Source organism: Physcomitrium patens, chromosome 21 (genome assembly GCF_059467195.1).
Source record: "Physcomitrium patens ecotype Gransden chromosome 21, ASM5946719v1, whole genome shotgun sequence".
NCBI classification, from domain to species: Eukaryota; Viridiplantae; Streptophyta; class Bryopsida; order Funariales; family Funariaceae; genus Physcomitrium; species Physcomitrium patens.
In genome coordinates, this window is record NC_143430.1 from 9,339,109 (window position 1) to 9,354,926 (window position 15,818).

A 15,818-nucleotide genomic window follows, 5' to 3' on the forward strand; every position below is an offset into this window, starting at 1 on the left:
TTAGGAGGTTTTGAAGACTTCCAAAAAGTATGTCCTTGACAGCCACTTGATTTTTTATTACATATATTCAATTTTGAGAAGATTTTTATAGCTTAATGTGAATAATTTTTTTGAAATTTTAAATTATTTCCAAAATAATATATTGGTTAAGTTTATGAAATGATGATACAAAAATAAAGTCTCTTATAATATGGTGGTTAAAAAATCAAGATGGATTTTTAATAATTTGAATATAGGTTTTTTAAGCTATTTTAATTGATTCACTAGCCATTAGTATATTAGTTAATTCAAGTGATTTTGATTTGATGACATAAATTATGTTAGATTTCCTTGTATACTTTATTGTTTGGTTTTTAATGATATATGTAGTTGGAGTGAATATATGTTAAATTTTTTACTATAAGAATTTCATGATTCATGTATTATAATAAAAAAAAATTATTATTTTTATTATACTTGGTTGTTTTGGCTATTATCAAAGAATTTCAATATTCGTTTTTTATAAGGAAAAATCTCTAGTTATTTTTATGTTATTTGATGATATAGGATTTCAAAATCAAATATTTTATTAGCATTAATTATCTTAAATTAGATATTGCTTTATTTTAAAATATTATTTATTTTTTGAATTTTGTGAATAAATAGAACTAATGAAATATGAAAAAAATATTAAAAGATACTTATACATTATTTTTAGAATGAATTAAATTTAAAAAATCATTTCATTTATTTTGGCTTCATTTTTATTCATTTGCATTGATACTTCCATATAAGATGGACGAAGAGGTTTGTCGAATGACTACAGTAAAACTCTCTATCACCACCACCATAAGAAAAGTAGCTAGTTTTGATGTTGCTGTTTCGGAATTAAGCTGCCGTGAGGGTTCAAATTACTCACGATTTCACACTAACGATTCCAATGATTACGAGTTTAACAAATGAAAAGTGCATGACGGAGCAGACTTACGAATTGGTCAATTACGAGTTCCACCTTGACTTGTTGGCCCTCGTTTGACGTCCACGGCGTGCTCGCCTTCCGCTTTGTCCTCTCTCCCCGATTTTCCATGCGCAGAGTGCGCACTGGAGACTGCGGATCTCCCAAATCACTATGTCCAGAAGATTTTTGGGCCACTTCCAGGCTGGAGCATCTGAGGTGAATGAAAGCGACTCCATTCTCGCCGAGGGGTGCAGAGAATCGTGCATGGAGCAGTGCGAAATGGGAACAGAAAATTGCACTGCTGGTAAGCTTTCATCGCCCTCACGCGGACCTCTCTTCGATGGCGTGCCGGGGCTCCCCGACTCTCTGCTTCACTGCCCCAGACTTCGTCTTATTCGTCTCCGGCTACTCCAGCGGGTGCTGAGAGATGTGAGAGGTGTTGCGCGCTGTTAATCCACTGATCGCATGTATGCTTTGTATAGTACGAGTGAAGCGAACGTTTGCGAAGATTGTACTGTGCGCTGCTGGTAGCGAGAGGATCCGACAGCACCGTGGAGGGAGGCTCGGACGCTCTGTTTTTCAGGTGAGTGACGGTGCCTTGCCCTCTGATCGGATGGTATGCACCATCTTCATGCTTGATAAGTTGTGAATGCTTAGACGTCGGAGGCGGCTTGTGAGCTTTCGTGGTCGCGAGCTGATCTCTGGTGCGGTTATGACCCAACTGAGAAAGCCGCTTCGAGTTTGCTCAACGGGAGCTTATCACGTGGATGTAGCGCTAATTGTTGGAGTTGTGCTCACTGTTTCTGGGGTTTCGAGTGCAGTTTGGAGCAGAGTAAGGAGTAAGAAGGAATAGCCGGTGCTTGAACGCTGATGTTAAATCTGTCCACTTGAGATTGGATAGTGTCTCTCCTTCTAAGGTGGGTGCGGGAGATGCTGGGGTTTCATTACTGCGTCAACGTCAGAAACTTTTTGCCGTCACAGCAGATTTTACGGGGACAGCAGACGGACTTGGGAACGCTTTTCAGCGTCGGTGGCTGCTTGCACCGTCGGCTGTGTGAGCTGTCTGGGCGTTCGACGTGTGGCTTACTGCTCGTCTTGCCTGGGCCGTTGGGTATGTGTTGTGTCTTGTGTTCCAGGCTCTAAGACCCGAGGTCTATCTCTGTTGCAATCGGAGCTTGGCCTCGAAACAGGCGTCGGGGCGGGGATGTGGAGCCTTCTACTGTAACCCTGGTCCCATGGTTTATCTTTAGTCTCCTGGACTGCTTCAAGGCCTGCAAACTGGAGTAGCTGTGCTATGTGGACGGGGATGGGGCCCCCACAGCCGCTCTAAGAACATGTGTGCCGTGCCGGGAGCAAACATTCAGCGTGGAACAGTAGTCTGGAGGGTGGGAAGGGAGCTCGTGGTGTGGGGAACTTGGGAGGTGAGGTTTGAAGTATTCGTCAGTGGTGCCTTCAGGTCCTAACTAGTGACACGATCGAAGACATCGTATTGCATTTGGAGTTGTTAGAATCCCGTTTAGATTTGCTTCTGAATGAAGCGCCTTTGGTGGAATACCAGAATGAGGTCCTCTGCTTGACGTTGCGGTTGTCATGGGTCTCTAGTGCTGGCTCTGCTGACATCGCCGTTGGAGCTTAGTGCTCAAGTTTGTTTTCTAGTGCAAGAAGCACAGTGTTTCTGCAGGTACGGAATGTTGGACTTTGACCTTATGGCTGGATCAGTGTTGTGTTGACATTAGTACCCATGTTGTGTGAACAGATTAATGTTGTTCATGTGGGTTTACCTTTCATGTGTGAATCGAGTTTGTGAATCCTGTGGTTGATGTTTTACTGGAGTGAATTGCAGCTTTGTTGTGATTTGCAGGCGACTCTCTTAAGACTGATATAGCATGATCTATTTAGTTACAAGGCGCATGGATATCGTTGTTGGTGGAGTTGAATACGACGTGAATATTTTTGTTTAGCTACGAATTGTTACTTCATTAGTGATGGAGTGCCTTGATATTCAAATGAAGTATGAAAAGGATTCTGTTATCTGGATGACTGTGGGACTTGACGCAAAGGTTTCTGATCTGTATGAAAAGTTAGGAAGGTGTTGCATTTTGGACAATGGAGTATCAGAGAAGTTCAAATTGATCAAGAACCAAGAAGAGCAACGCACGTTTTTGAAGAATGCATATGCTGAGAAGAAGGTATTTTTGATTTTGGATGATGTTTGGGAGAAGCCAAAGTATGATCATCATGACATGCTGTATTGGTTAGATATCTCGCGAGGTCCAGGATCTGCAACATTGATAACAAGCCGAAGTAAGTCAGTGCTTTGCAAAGTGCAAGCAAAAGTGGAAGTGGTGCTATCGCTTCCGAAAGAGGAGAGTTGGAAATTGTTTTGTTGTCATGCATTTGAGAGTGATGGTGCTCTTCCGACTACTTTGGAGGAGTTAGCTCGAGATGTTTGCGAAGAATGTAAAGGCCTCCCATTAGCCTTGAAGGTAATCGGTAGTGCAATGGCGGATAAAGCCACTGTGGCAGAATGGAGGTGTGCCTTACATGATTTGAGGCGGTCGAAACCCATTGTGGATTCTAATGTGGATGATGAGCTCTTTGGTCGTCTTGAACTGAGCTACAAGGAATTGAAGGATGATGCAACGAGGATTTGTTTCTTGTACTTCGCAGCATTCCCCGAAGACTATGAGATTGAAGCGGACAAACTTTTGAGGATGTGGGTTGCAGAGGAATTGTTTGGTTTGGATCTTAGTGTAGAGGAAGCCAAGGATAAGGCGAGGGCACATTTGGAAATCCTTGTAAGGCGGTCTCTGATCGATTGGAATCAAGGAAGTAAGTATGTCCACATATATGATGTTCTTCGAGATCTTGCAATGCACATAATTGGCAAGGCTGAACGTGGTGAATGTGGGTATGAATGTTTTTTCCAATCGAGAAAAGAGAATGCCATCATTCCAGAAACAGAGTTGCTCAAAGATTTGAAGAGGATGTCATTTATGAGTTGTAACATTTGTAAGTGGCCAGAGGATCTACAAATGCCTCATCTTAAAGTTTGCATACTTAGGGAAATATCTGATATACAAAGAGAATTGTTGACAGACATATTTAAAAAGATGCCAAATTTGAAATTTTTGGATCTCTCAAGCAACAATCTTTTAGATGGACAGGTTCCCTATTTTGGGAGCTTGGTATCTCTCACGCACTTAGAATTGCAAAGGAATCCATTTCATGAATTTCCAATGAGTGTTGTCAACTTGTACAAATTAGTATCTTTAAATGTTGCTAAATGTGGATCCTTGGAGGCACTTCCAGAGAGCATCGGCAATTTGAACTCTCTTGTGGACTTGGATTTGAATATATGTAGATCCTTGAAGGCACTTCCAAAGAGCATCGGCAATTTGAACTCTCTTGTGAAGTTGAATTTGAGAGATTGTCAATCCTTGGAGGCACTTCCAAAGAGCATCGGCAATTTGAACTCGCTTGTGGACTTGGATTTGTTTAGATGTCGATCCTTGAAGGCACTTCCAGAGAGCATCGGCAATTTGAACTCTCTTGTGAAGTTGAATTTGTATGGATGTCGATCCTTGGAGGCACTTCAAGAGAGTATCGGCAATTTGAATTCTCTTGTGGAGTTGAATTTGTCTGCATGTGTATCCTTGAAGGCACTTCCAGATAGCATCGGCAATTTGAACTCTCTTGTGGACTTCGATTTGTATACATGTGGATCCTTGAAGGCACTTCCAAAGAGCATCGGCAATTTGAACTCTCTTGTGAAGTTGAATTTGGGAGATTGTCAATCCTTGGAGGCACTTCCAAAGAGCATCGGCAATTTGAACTCTCTTGTGGACTTGGATTTGTTTAGATGTCGATCCTTGAAGGCACTTCCAGAGAGCATCGGCAATTTGAACTCTCTTGTGAAGTTGAATTTGTATGGATGTCGTTCCTTGGAGGCACTTCAAGAGAGTATCGGCAATTTGAATTCTCTTGTGGAGTTGAATTTGTCTGCATGTGTATCCTTGAAGGCACTTCCAAAGAGCATCGGCAATTTGAACTCTCTTGTGGACTTCGATTTGTATACATGTGGATCCTTGAAGGCACTTCCAAAGAGCATCGGCAATTTGAACTCTCTTGTGGACTTGGATTTGAATATATGTAGATCATTGAAGGCACTTCCAAAGAGCATCGGCAATTTGAACTCTCTTGTGAAGTTGAATTTGGGAGTTTGTCAATCCTTGGAAGCACTTCTAGAGAGCATCGGCAATTTTAACTCTCTTGTGAAGTTGGATTTGAGAGTTTGTAAATCCTTGAAGGCACTTCCAGAGAGCATTGGCAATTTGAACTCTCTTGTGAAGTTGAATTTGTATGGATGTCGATCCTTGGAGGCACTTCCAGAGAGTATCGGCAATTTGAATTCTCTTGTGGACTTGAATTTGTATGGATGTGTATCCTTGAAGGCACTTCCAGAGAGCATTGGCAATTTGAACTCTCTTGTGGACTTGGATTTGTATACATGTGGATCCTTGAAGGCACTTCCAGAAAGCATCGGCAATTTGAACTCTCTTGTGAAGTTGAATTTGGGAGATTGTCAATCCTTGGAGGCACATCCAAAGAGCATCGGTAATTTGAACTCTCTTGTGGACTTGGATTTGTTTAGATGTCGATCCTTGAAGGCACTTCCAGAGAGCATCGGCAATTTGAACTCTCTTGTGAAGTTGAATTTGTATGGATGTCGATCCTTGGAGGCACTTCAAGAGAGTATCGGCAATTTGAATTCTCTTGTGGAGTTGAATTTGTCTGCATGTGTATCCTTGAAGGCACTTCCAGATAGCATCGGCAATTTGAACTCTCTTGTGGACTTTGATTTGTATACATGTGGATCCTTGAAGGCACTTCCAAAGAGCATCGGCAATTTGAACTCTCTTGTGAAGTTGAATTTGGGAGATTGTCAATCCTTGGAGGCACTTCCAAAGAGCATCAACAATTTGAACTCTCTTGTGGACTTGGATTTGTTTAGATGTCGATCCTTGAAGGCACTTTCAGAGAGCATCGGCAATTTGAATTCATTTGTGCAGTTGAGATTGTATGGATGTGGATCCTTGAAGGCACTTCCAGAGAGCATCGGCAATTTGAACTCTCTTGTGAAGTTGAATTTGAGAGATTGTCAATCCTTGGAGGCACTTCCAGAGAGCATCGACAATTTGAACTCTCTTGTGGACTTGGATTTGTATACATGTCGATCCTTGAAGGCACTTCCAGAGAGCATCGGCAATTTGAACTCTCTTGTGAAGTTGAATTTGTATGGATGTAGATCCTTGAAGGCACTTCTAGAGAGCATCGGCAATTTGAACTCTCTTGTGAAGTTGAATTTGTATGGATGTGGATCCTTGAAGGCACTTCCAGAGAGCATCGGCAATTTGAACTCTCTTGTGGACTTGGATTTGAATATATGTAGATCCTTGAAGGCACTTCCAAAGAGCATCGGCAATTTGAACTCTCTTGTGAAGTTGAATTTGGGAGTCTGTCAAACCTTGGAGGCACTTCCAGAGAGCATCGGCAATTTGAACTCTCTTGTGAAGTTGGATTTGAGAGTTTGTAAATCCTTGAAGGCACTTCCAGAGAGCATTGGCAATTTGAACTCTCTTGTGAAGTTGAATTTGTATGGATGTCAATCCTTGGAGGCACTTCAAGAGAGTATCGGCAATTTGAATTCTCTTGTGGACTTGAATTTGTATGGATGTGTATCCTTGAAGGCACTTCCAGAGAGCATTGGCAATTTGAACTCTCTTGTGGACTTGGATTTGTATACATGTGGATCCTTGAAGGCACTTCCAGAAAGCATCGGCAATTTGAACTCTCTTGTGAAGTTCAATTTGGGAGTTTGTCAATCTTTGGAGGCACTTCCAAAGAGCATCGGCAATTTGAACTCTCTTGTGAAGTTGGATTTGAGAGTTTGTAAATCCTTGAAGGCACTTCCAGAGAGCATTGGCAATTTGAACTCTCTTGTGAAGTTGAATTTGTATGGATGTCGATCCTTGGAGGCACTTCCAGAGAGTATCGGCAATTTGAATTCTCTTGTGGACTTGAATTTGTATGGATGTGTATCCTTGAAGGCACTTCCAGAGAGCATTGGGAATTTGAACTCTCTTCTGGACTTGTATTTGTATACATGTGGATCCTTGAAGGCACTTCCAGAAAGCATCGGCAATTTGAACTCTCTTGTGAAGTTGAATTTGGGAGTTTGTCAATCCTTGGAAGCACTTCTAGAGAGCATCGGCAATTTTAACTCTCTTGTGAAGTTGGATTTGAGAGTTTGTAAATCCTTGAAGGCACTTCCAGAGAGCATCGGCAATTTGAACTCTCTTGTGGACTTGGATTTGAATATATGTAGATCCTTGAAGGCACTTCCAAAGAGCATCGGCAATTTGAACTCTCTTGTGAAGTTGAATTTGAGAGATTGTCAATCCTTGGAGGCACTTCCAAAGAGCATCGGCAATTTGAACTCGCTTGTGGACTTGGATTTGTTTAGATGTCGATCCTTGAAGGCACTTCCAGAGAGCATCGGCAATTTGAACTCTCTTGTGAAGTTGAATTTGTATGGATGTCGATCCTTGGAGGCACTTCAAGAGAGTATCGGCAATTTGAATTCTCTTGTGGAGTTGAATTTGTCTGCATGTGTATCCTTGAAGGCACTTCCAGATAGCATCGGCAATTTGAACTCTCTTGTGGACTTCGATTTGTATACATGTGGATCCTTGAAGGCACTTCCAAAGAGCATCGGCAATTTGAACTCTCTTGTGAAGTTGAATTTGGGAGATTGTCAATCCTTGGAGGCACTTCCAAAGAGCATCGGCAATTTGAACTCTCTTGTGGACTTGGATTTGTTTAGATGTCGATCCTTGAAGGCACTTCCAGAGAGCATCGGCAATTTGAACTCTCTTGTGAAGTTGAATTTGTATGGATGTCGTTCCTTGGAGGCACTTCAAGAGAGTATCGGCAATTTGAATTCTTTTGTGGAGTTGAATTTGTCTGCATGTGTATCCTTGAAGGCACTTCCAAAGAGCATCGGCAATTTGAACTCTCTTGTGGACTTCGATTTGTATACATGTGGATCCTTGAAGGCACTTCCAAAGAGCATCGGCAATTTGAACTCTCTTGTGGACTTGGATTTGAATATATGTAGATCATTGAAGGCACTTCCAAAGAGCATCGGCAATTTGAACTCTCTTGTGAAGTTGAATTTGGGAGTTTGTCAATCCTTGGAAGCACTTCTAGAGAGCATCGGCAATTTTAACTCTCTTGTGAAGTTGGATTTGAGAGTTTGTAAATCCTTGAAGGCACTTCCAGAGAGCATTGGCAATTTGAACTCTCTTGTGAAGTTGAATTTGTATGGATGTCGATCCTTGGAGGCACTTCCAGAGAGTATCGGCAATTTGAATTCTCTTGTGGACTTGAATTTGTATGGATGTGTATCCTTGAAGGCACTTCCAGAGAGCATTGGCAATTTGAACTCTCTTGTGGACTTGGATTTGTATACATGTGGATCCTTGAAGGCACTTCCAGAAAGCATCGGCAATTTGAACTCTCTTGTGAAGTTGAATTTGGGAGATTGTCAATCCTTGGAGGCACATCCAAAGAGCATCGGTAATTTGAACTCTCTTGTGGACTTGGATTTGTTTAGATGTCGATCCTTGAAGGCACTTCCAGAGAGCATCGGCAATTTGAACTCTCTTGTGAAGTTGAATTTGTATGGATGTCGATCCTTGGAGGCACTTCAAGAGAGTATCGGCAATTTGAATTCTCTTGTGGAGTTGAATTTGTCTGCATGTGTATCCTTGAAGGCACTTCCAGATAGCATCGGCAATTTGAACTCTCTTGTGGACTTTGATTTGTATACATGTGGATCCTTGAAGGCACTTCCAAAGAGCATCGGCAATTTGAACTCTCTTGTGAAGTTGAATTTGGGAGATTGTCAATACTTGGAGGCAATCCAAAGAGCATCAACAATTTGAACTCTCTTGTGGACTTGGATTTGTTTAGATGTCGATCCTTGAAGGCACTTCCAGAGAGCATCGGCAATTTGAATTCATTTGTGCAGTTGAGATTGTATGGATGTGGATCCTTGAAGGCACTTCCAGAGAGCATCGGCAATTTGAACTCTCTTGTGAAGTTGAATTTGAGAGATTGTCAATCCTTGGAGGCACTTCCAGAGAGCATCGACAATTTGAACTCTCTTGTGGACTTGGATTTGTATACATGTCGATCCTTGAAGGCACTTCCAGAGAGCATCGGCAATTTGAACTCTCTTGTGAAGTTGAATTTGTATGGATGTAGATCCTTGAAGGCACTTCTAGAGAGCATCGGCAATTTGAACTCTCTTGTGAAGTTGAATTTGTATGGATGTGGATCCTTGAAGGCACTTCCAGAGAGCATCGGCAATTTGAACTCTCTTGTGGACTTGGATTTGAATATATGTAGATCCTTGAAGGCACTTCCAAAGAGCATCGGCAATTTGAACTCTCTTGTGAAGTTGAATTTGGGAGTCTGTCAAACCTTGGAGGCACTTCCAGAGAGCATCGGCAATTTGAACTCTCTTGTGAAGTTGGATTTGAGAGTTTGTAAATCCTTGAAGGCACTTCCAGAGAGCATTGGCAATTTGAACTCTCTTGTGAAGTTGAATTTGTATGGATGTCAATCCTTGGAGGCACTTCAAGAGAGTATCGGCAATTTGAATTCTCTTGTGGACTTGAATTTGTATGGATGTGTATCCTTGAAGGCACTTCCAGAGAGCATTGGCAATTTGAACTCTCTTGTGGACTTGGATTTGTATACATGTGGATCCTTGAAGGCACTTCCAGAAAGCATCGGCAATTTGAACTCTCTTGTGAAGTTCAATTTGGGAGTTTGTCAATCTTTGGAGGCACTTCCAAAGAGCATCGGCAATTTGAACTCTCTTGTGAAGTTGGATTTGAGAGTTTGTAAATCCTTGAAGGCACTTCCAGAGAGCATTGGCAATTTGAACTCTCTTGTGAAGTTGAATTTGTATGGATGTCGATCCTTGGAGGCACTTCCAGAGAGTATCGGCAATTTGAATTCTCTTGTGGACTTGAATTTGTATGGATGTGTATCCTTGAAGGCACTTCCAGAGAGCATTGGGAATTTGAACTCTCTTCTGGACTTGTATTTGTATACATGTGGATCCTTGAAGGCACTTCCAGAAAGCATCGGCAATTTGAACTCTCTTGTGAAGTTGAATTTGGGAGTTTGTCAATCCTTGGAAGCACTTCTAGAGAGCATCGGCAATTTTAACTCTCTTGTGAAGTTGGATTTGAGAGTTTGTAAATCCTTGAAGGCACTTCCAGAGAGCATTGGCAATTTGAACTCTCTTGTGAAGTTGAATTTGTATGGATGTCAATCCTTGGAGGCACTTCAAGAGAGTATCGGCAATTTGAATTCTCTTGTGGACTTGAATTTGTATGGATGTGTATCCTTGAAGGCACTTCCAGAGAGCATTGGCAATTTGAACTCTCTTATGGACTTGGATTTGTATACATGTGGATCCTTGAAGGCACTTCCAGAAAGCATCGGCAATTTGAACTCTCTTGTGAAGTTCAATTTGGGAGTTTGTCAATCTTTGGAGGCACTTCCAAAGAGCATCGGCAATTTGAACTCTCTTGTGAAGTTGGATTTGAGAGTTTGTAAATCCTTGAAGGCACTTCCAGAGAGCATTGGCAATTTGAACTCTCTTGTGAAGTTGAATTTGTATGGATGTCGATCCTTGGAGGCACTTCCAAAGAGTATCGGCAATTTGAATTCTTTTGTGGACTTGAATTTGTATGGATGTGTATCCTTGAAGGCACTTCCAGAGAGCATTGGGAATTTGAACTCTCTTCTGGACTTGTATTTGTATACATGTGGATCCTTGAAGGCACTTCCAGAAAGCATCGGCAATTTGAACTCTCTTGTGAAGTTGAATTTGGGAGTTTGTCAATCCTTGGAAGCACTTCTAGAGAGCATCGGCAATTTTAACTCTCTTGTGAAGTTGGATTTGAGAGTTTGTAAATCCTTGAAGGCACTTCCAGAGAGCATTGGCAATTTGAACTCTCTTGTGAAGTTGAATTTGTATGGATGTCGATCCTTGGAGGCACTTCCAAAGAGTATCGGCAATTTGAATTCTCTTGTGGACTTGAATTTGTATGGATGTGTATCCTTGAAGGCACTTCCAGAGAGCATTGGCAATTTGAACTCTCTTGTGGACTTGGATTTGTATACATGTGGATCCTTGAAGGCACTTCCAGAAAGCATCGGCAATTTGAACTCTCTTGTGAAGTTGAATTTGGGAGATTGTCAATCCTTGGAGGCACATCCAAAGAGCATCGGTAATTTGAACTCTCTTGTGGACTTGGATTTGTTTAGATGTCGATCCTTGAAGGCACTTCCAGAGAGCATCGGCAATTTGAACTCTCTTGTGAAGTTGAATTTGTATGGATGTCGATCCTTGGAGGCACTTCAAGAGAGTATCGGCAATTTGAATTCTCTTGTGGAGTTGAATTTGTCTGCATGTGTATCCTTGAAGGCACTTCCAGATAGCATCGGCAATTTGAACTCTCTTGTGGACTTTGATTTGTATACATGTGGATCCTTGAAGGCACTTCCAAAGAGCATCGGCAATTTGAACTCTCTTGTGAAGTTGAATTTGGGAGATTGTCAATCCTTGGAGGCACTTCCAAAGAGCATCAATAATTTGAACTCTCTTGTGGACTTGGATTTGTTTAGATGTCGATCCTTGAAGGCACTTCCAGAGAGCATCGGCAATTTGAATTCATTTGTGCAGTTGAGATTGTATGGATGTGGATCCTTGAAGGCACTTCCAGAGAGCATCGGCAATTTGAACTCTCTTGTGAAGTTGAATTTGAGAGATTGTCAATCCTTGGAGGCACTTCCAGAGAGCATCGACAATTTCAACTCTCTTGTGGACTTGGATTTGTTTAGATGTCGATCCTTGAAGGCACTTCCAGAGAGCATCGGCAATTTGAACTCTCTTGTGAAGTTGAATTTGTATGGATGTAGATCCTTGAAGGCACTTCTAGAGAGCATCGGCAATTTGAACTCTCTTGTGAAGTTGAATTTGTATGGATGTGGATCCTTGAAGGCACTTCCAGAGAGCATCGGCAATTTGAACTCTCTTGTGGACTTGGATTTGAATATATGTAGATCCTTGAAGGCACTTCCAAAGAGCATCGGCAATTTGAACTCTCTTGTGAAGTTGAATTTGGGAGTCTGTCAAACCTTGGAGGCACTTCCAGAGAGCATCGGCAATTTGAACTCTCTTGTGAAGTTGGATTTGAGAGTTTGTAAATCCTTGAAGGCACTTCCAGAGAGCATTGGCAATTTGAACTCTCTTGTGAAGTTGAATTTGTATGGATGTCAATCCTTGGAGGCACTTCAAGAGAGTATCGGCAATTTGAATTCTCTTGTGGACTTGAATTTGTATGGATGTGTATCCTTGAAGGCACTTCCAGAGAGCATTGGCAATTTGAACTCTCTTATGGACTTGGATTTGTATACATGTGGATCCTTGAAGGCACTTCCAGAAAGCATCGGCAATTTGAACTCTCTTGTGAAGTTCAATTTGGGAGTTTGTCAATCTTTGGAGGCACTTCCAAAGAGCATCGGCAATTTGAACTCTCTTGTGAAGTTGGATTTGAGAGTTTGTAAATCCTTGAAGGCACTTCCAGAGAGCATTGGCAATTTGAACTCTCTTGTGAAGTTGAATTTGTATGGATGTCGATCCTTGGAGGCACTTCCAAAGAGTATCGGCAATTTGAATTCTCTTGTGGACTTGAATTTGTATGGATGTGTATCCTTGAAGGCACTTCCAGAGAGCATTGGGAATTTGAACTCTCTTCTGGACTTGTATTTGTATACATGTGGATCCTTGAAGGCACTTCCAAAAAGCATCGGCAATTTGAACTCTCTTGTGAAGTTCAATTTGGGAGATTGTCAATCCTTGGAGGCACTTCCAAAGAGCATCGACAATTTCAACTCTCTTGTGGACTTGGATTTGTTTAGATGTCGATCCTTGAAGGCACTTCCAGAGAGCATCGGCAATTTGAATTCATTTGTGCAGTTGAGATTGTATGGATGTGGATCCTTGAAGGCACTTCCAGAGAGCATCGGCAATTTGAACTCTCTTGTGAAGTTGAATTTGAGAGATTGTCAATCCTAAGAGGCACTTCCAGAGAGCATCGACAATTTGAACTCTCTTGTGGACTTGGATTTGTATACATGTCGACCCTTGAAGGCACTTCCAGAGAGCATCGGCAATTTGAACTCTCTTGTGAAGTTGAATTTGTATGGATGTCGATCCTTGGAGGCACTTCAAGAGAGTATCGGTAATTTGAATTCTCTTGTGGAGTTGAATTTGTCTGCATGTGTATCCTTGAAGGCACTTCCAGATAGCATCGGCAATTTGAACTCTCTTGTGGACTTCGATTTGTATACATGTGGATCCTTGAAGGCACTTCCAAAGAGCATCGGCAATTTGAACTCTCTTGTGAAGTTGAATTTGGGAGATTGTCAATCCTTGGAGGCACTTCCAAAGAGCATTGACAATTTCAACTCTCTTGTGGACTTGGATTTGTTTAGATGTCGATCCTTGAAGGCACTTCCAGAGAGCATCGGCAATTTGAATTCATTTGTGCAGTTGAGATTGTATGGATGTGGATCCTTGAAGGCACTTCCAGAGAGCATCGGCAATTTGAACTCTCTTGTGAAGTTGAATTTGAGAGATTGTCAATCCTTGGAGGCACTTCCAGAGAGCATCGACAATTTGAACTCTCTTGTGGACTTGGATTTGTATACATGTCGATCCTTGAAGGCTCTTCGAGAGAGCATCGGCAATTTGAACTCTCTTGTGAAGTTGAATTTGTATGGATGTGGATCCTTGAAGGCACTTCTAGAGAGCATCGGCAATTTGAACTCTCTTGTGAAGTTGAATTTGTATGGATGTGGATTCTTGAAGGCACTTCTAGAGAGCATCGGGTATTTGAACTCTCTTGTGGACTTGGATTTGAATATATGTAGATCCTTGAAGGCACTTCCAAAGAGCATCGGCAATTTGAACTCTCTTGTGAAGTTGAATTTGGGAGTTTGTCAATCCTTGGAGGCACTTCCAGAGAGCATCGGCAATTTGAACTCTCTTGTGAAGTTGGATTTGAGAGTTTGTAAATCCTTGAAGGCACTTCCAGAGAGCATTGGCAATTTGAACTCTCTTGTGATGTTGAATTTGTATGGATGTCGATCCTTGGAGGCACTTCCAGAGAGTATCGGCAATTTGAATTCTCTTGTGGACTTGAATTTGTATGGATGTGTATCCTTGAAGGCACTTCCAGAGAGCATTGGCAATTTGAACTCTCTTGTGGACTTGGATTTGTATACATGTGGATCCTTGAAGGCACTTCCAGAAAGCATCGGCAATTTGAACTCTCTTGTGAAGTTGAATTTGGGAGATTGTCAATCCTTGGAGGCACTTCCAAAGAGCATCGGCAATTTGAACTCTCTTGTGGACTTGGATTTGTTTAGATGTCGATCCTTGAAGGCACTTCCAGAGAGCATCCGCAATTTGAATTCATTTGTGCAGTTGAGATTGTATGGATGTGGATCCTTGAAGGTACTTCCAGAAAGCATCGGCAATTTGAACTCTCTTGTGAAGTTGAATTTGGGAGATTGTCAATCCTTGGAGGCACTTCCAAAGTGCATCGGCAATTTGAACTCTCTTGTGGACTTGGATTTGTTTAGATGTCGATCCTTGAAGGCACTTCCAGAGAGCATTGGCAATTTGAACTCTCTTGTGAAGTTGAATTTGTATGGATGTTGATCCTTGGAGGCTCTTCCAGAGAGTATCGGCAATTTGAATTCTCTTGTGGACTTGAATTTGTCTGCATGTGTATCCTTGAAGGCACTTCCAAAGAGCATCGGCAATTTGAACTCTCTTGTGGACTTCGATTTGTATACATGTGGATCCTTGAAGGCACTTCCAGAAAGCATCGGCAATTTGAACTCTCTTGTGAAGTTGAATTTGGGAGATTGTCAATCCTTGAAGGCACTTCCAAAGAGCATCGGCAATTTGAATTCTCTTGTGGACTTGGATTTGTATACATGTCGATCCTTCAAGGCACTTCCAGAGAGCATCGGCAATTTGAACTCTCTTGTGAAGTTGAATTTGTATGAATGTGGATCCTTGAAGGCACTTCCAGAGAGCATCGGCAATTTGAACTCTCTTGTGAAGTTGAATTTGAGAGATTGTCAATCCTTGGAGGCACTTCCAGAGAGCATCGACAATTTGAACTCTCTTGTGGACTTGGATTTGTATACATGTCGATCCTTGAAGGCACTTCCAGAGAGCATCGGCAATTTGAACTCTCTTGTGAAGTTGAATTTGTAAGGATGTGGATCCTTGAAGGCACTTCTAGAGAGCATCGGCAATTTGAACTCTCTTGTGAAGTTGAATTTGTATGGATGTGGATCCTTGAAGGCACTTCCAGAGAGCATCGGCAATTTGAACTCTCTTGTGGACTTGGATTTGAATATATGTAGATCCTTGAAGGCACTTATAGAGAGCATCGGGTATTTGAACTCTCTTGTGGACTTGGATTTGAATATATGTAGATCCTTGAAGGCACTTCCAAAGAGCATCGGCAATTTGAACTCTCTTGTGAAGTTGAATTTGGGAGTTTGTCAATCCTTGGAGGCACTTCCAGAGAGCATCGGCAATTTGAACTCTCTTGTGAAGTTGGATTTGAGAGTTTGTAAATCCTTGAAGGCACTTCCAGAGAGCATTGGCAATTTGAACTCTCTTGTGATGTTGAATTTGTATGGATGT

At 41.8% G+C, this 15,818-nt stretch overlaps 2 protein-coding genes across 2 annotated transcripts; both read left to right on the top strand.

Annotated features, from left to right (window-relative positions):
- Positions 1 to 1,027: 1,027 nt before the first annotated feature.
- On the top strand, positions 1,028 to 3,834 carry LOC112274165 (uncharacterized). Its single transcript, XM_073529992.2, has 3 exons — positions 1,028 to 1,241; positions 1,420 to 1,520; positions 1,759 to 3,834. Exons 1-3 carry the CDS (start codon positions 1,109 to 1,111, stop codon positions 1,771 to 1,773), a joined length of 249 nt encoding a protein of 82 aa, XP_073386093.1. The 5' UTR covers positions 1,028 to 1,108; the 3' UTR covers positions 1,774 to 3,834.
- LOC141044673 (uncharacterized) lies at positions 2,923 to 15,501 on the top strand. Its single transcript, XM_090245719.1, is given in 3 exon segments — positions 2,923 to 8,892; positions 8,895 to 13,160; positions 14,814 to 15,501. Coding segments are annotated over 3 exon segments (10,803 nt in total). The 3' UTR covers positions 15,381 to 15,501.
- The last annotated feature ends 317 nt before the right edge of the window (positions 15,502 to 15,818 follow it).

Bases quoted from the DNA above. Each gene is read 5' to 3' on its own strand.
- LOC112274165 (XM_073529992.2), top strand. From the start codon at position 1,109: ATGTCCAGAAGATTTTTGGGCCACTTCCAGGCTGGAGCATCTGAGGTG. The intron at 1,242-1,419 runs GTAAGCTTTCAT...TGCTTTGTATAG, and splicing joins AACAGAAAATTGCACTGCTG to TACGAGTGAAGCGAACGTTT.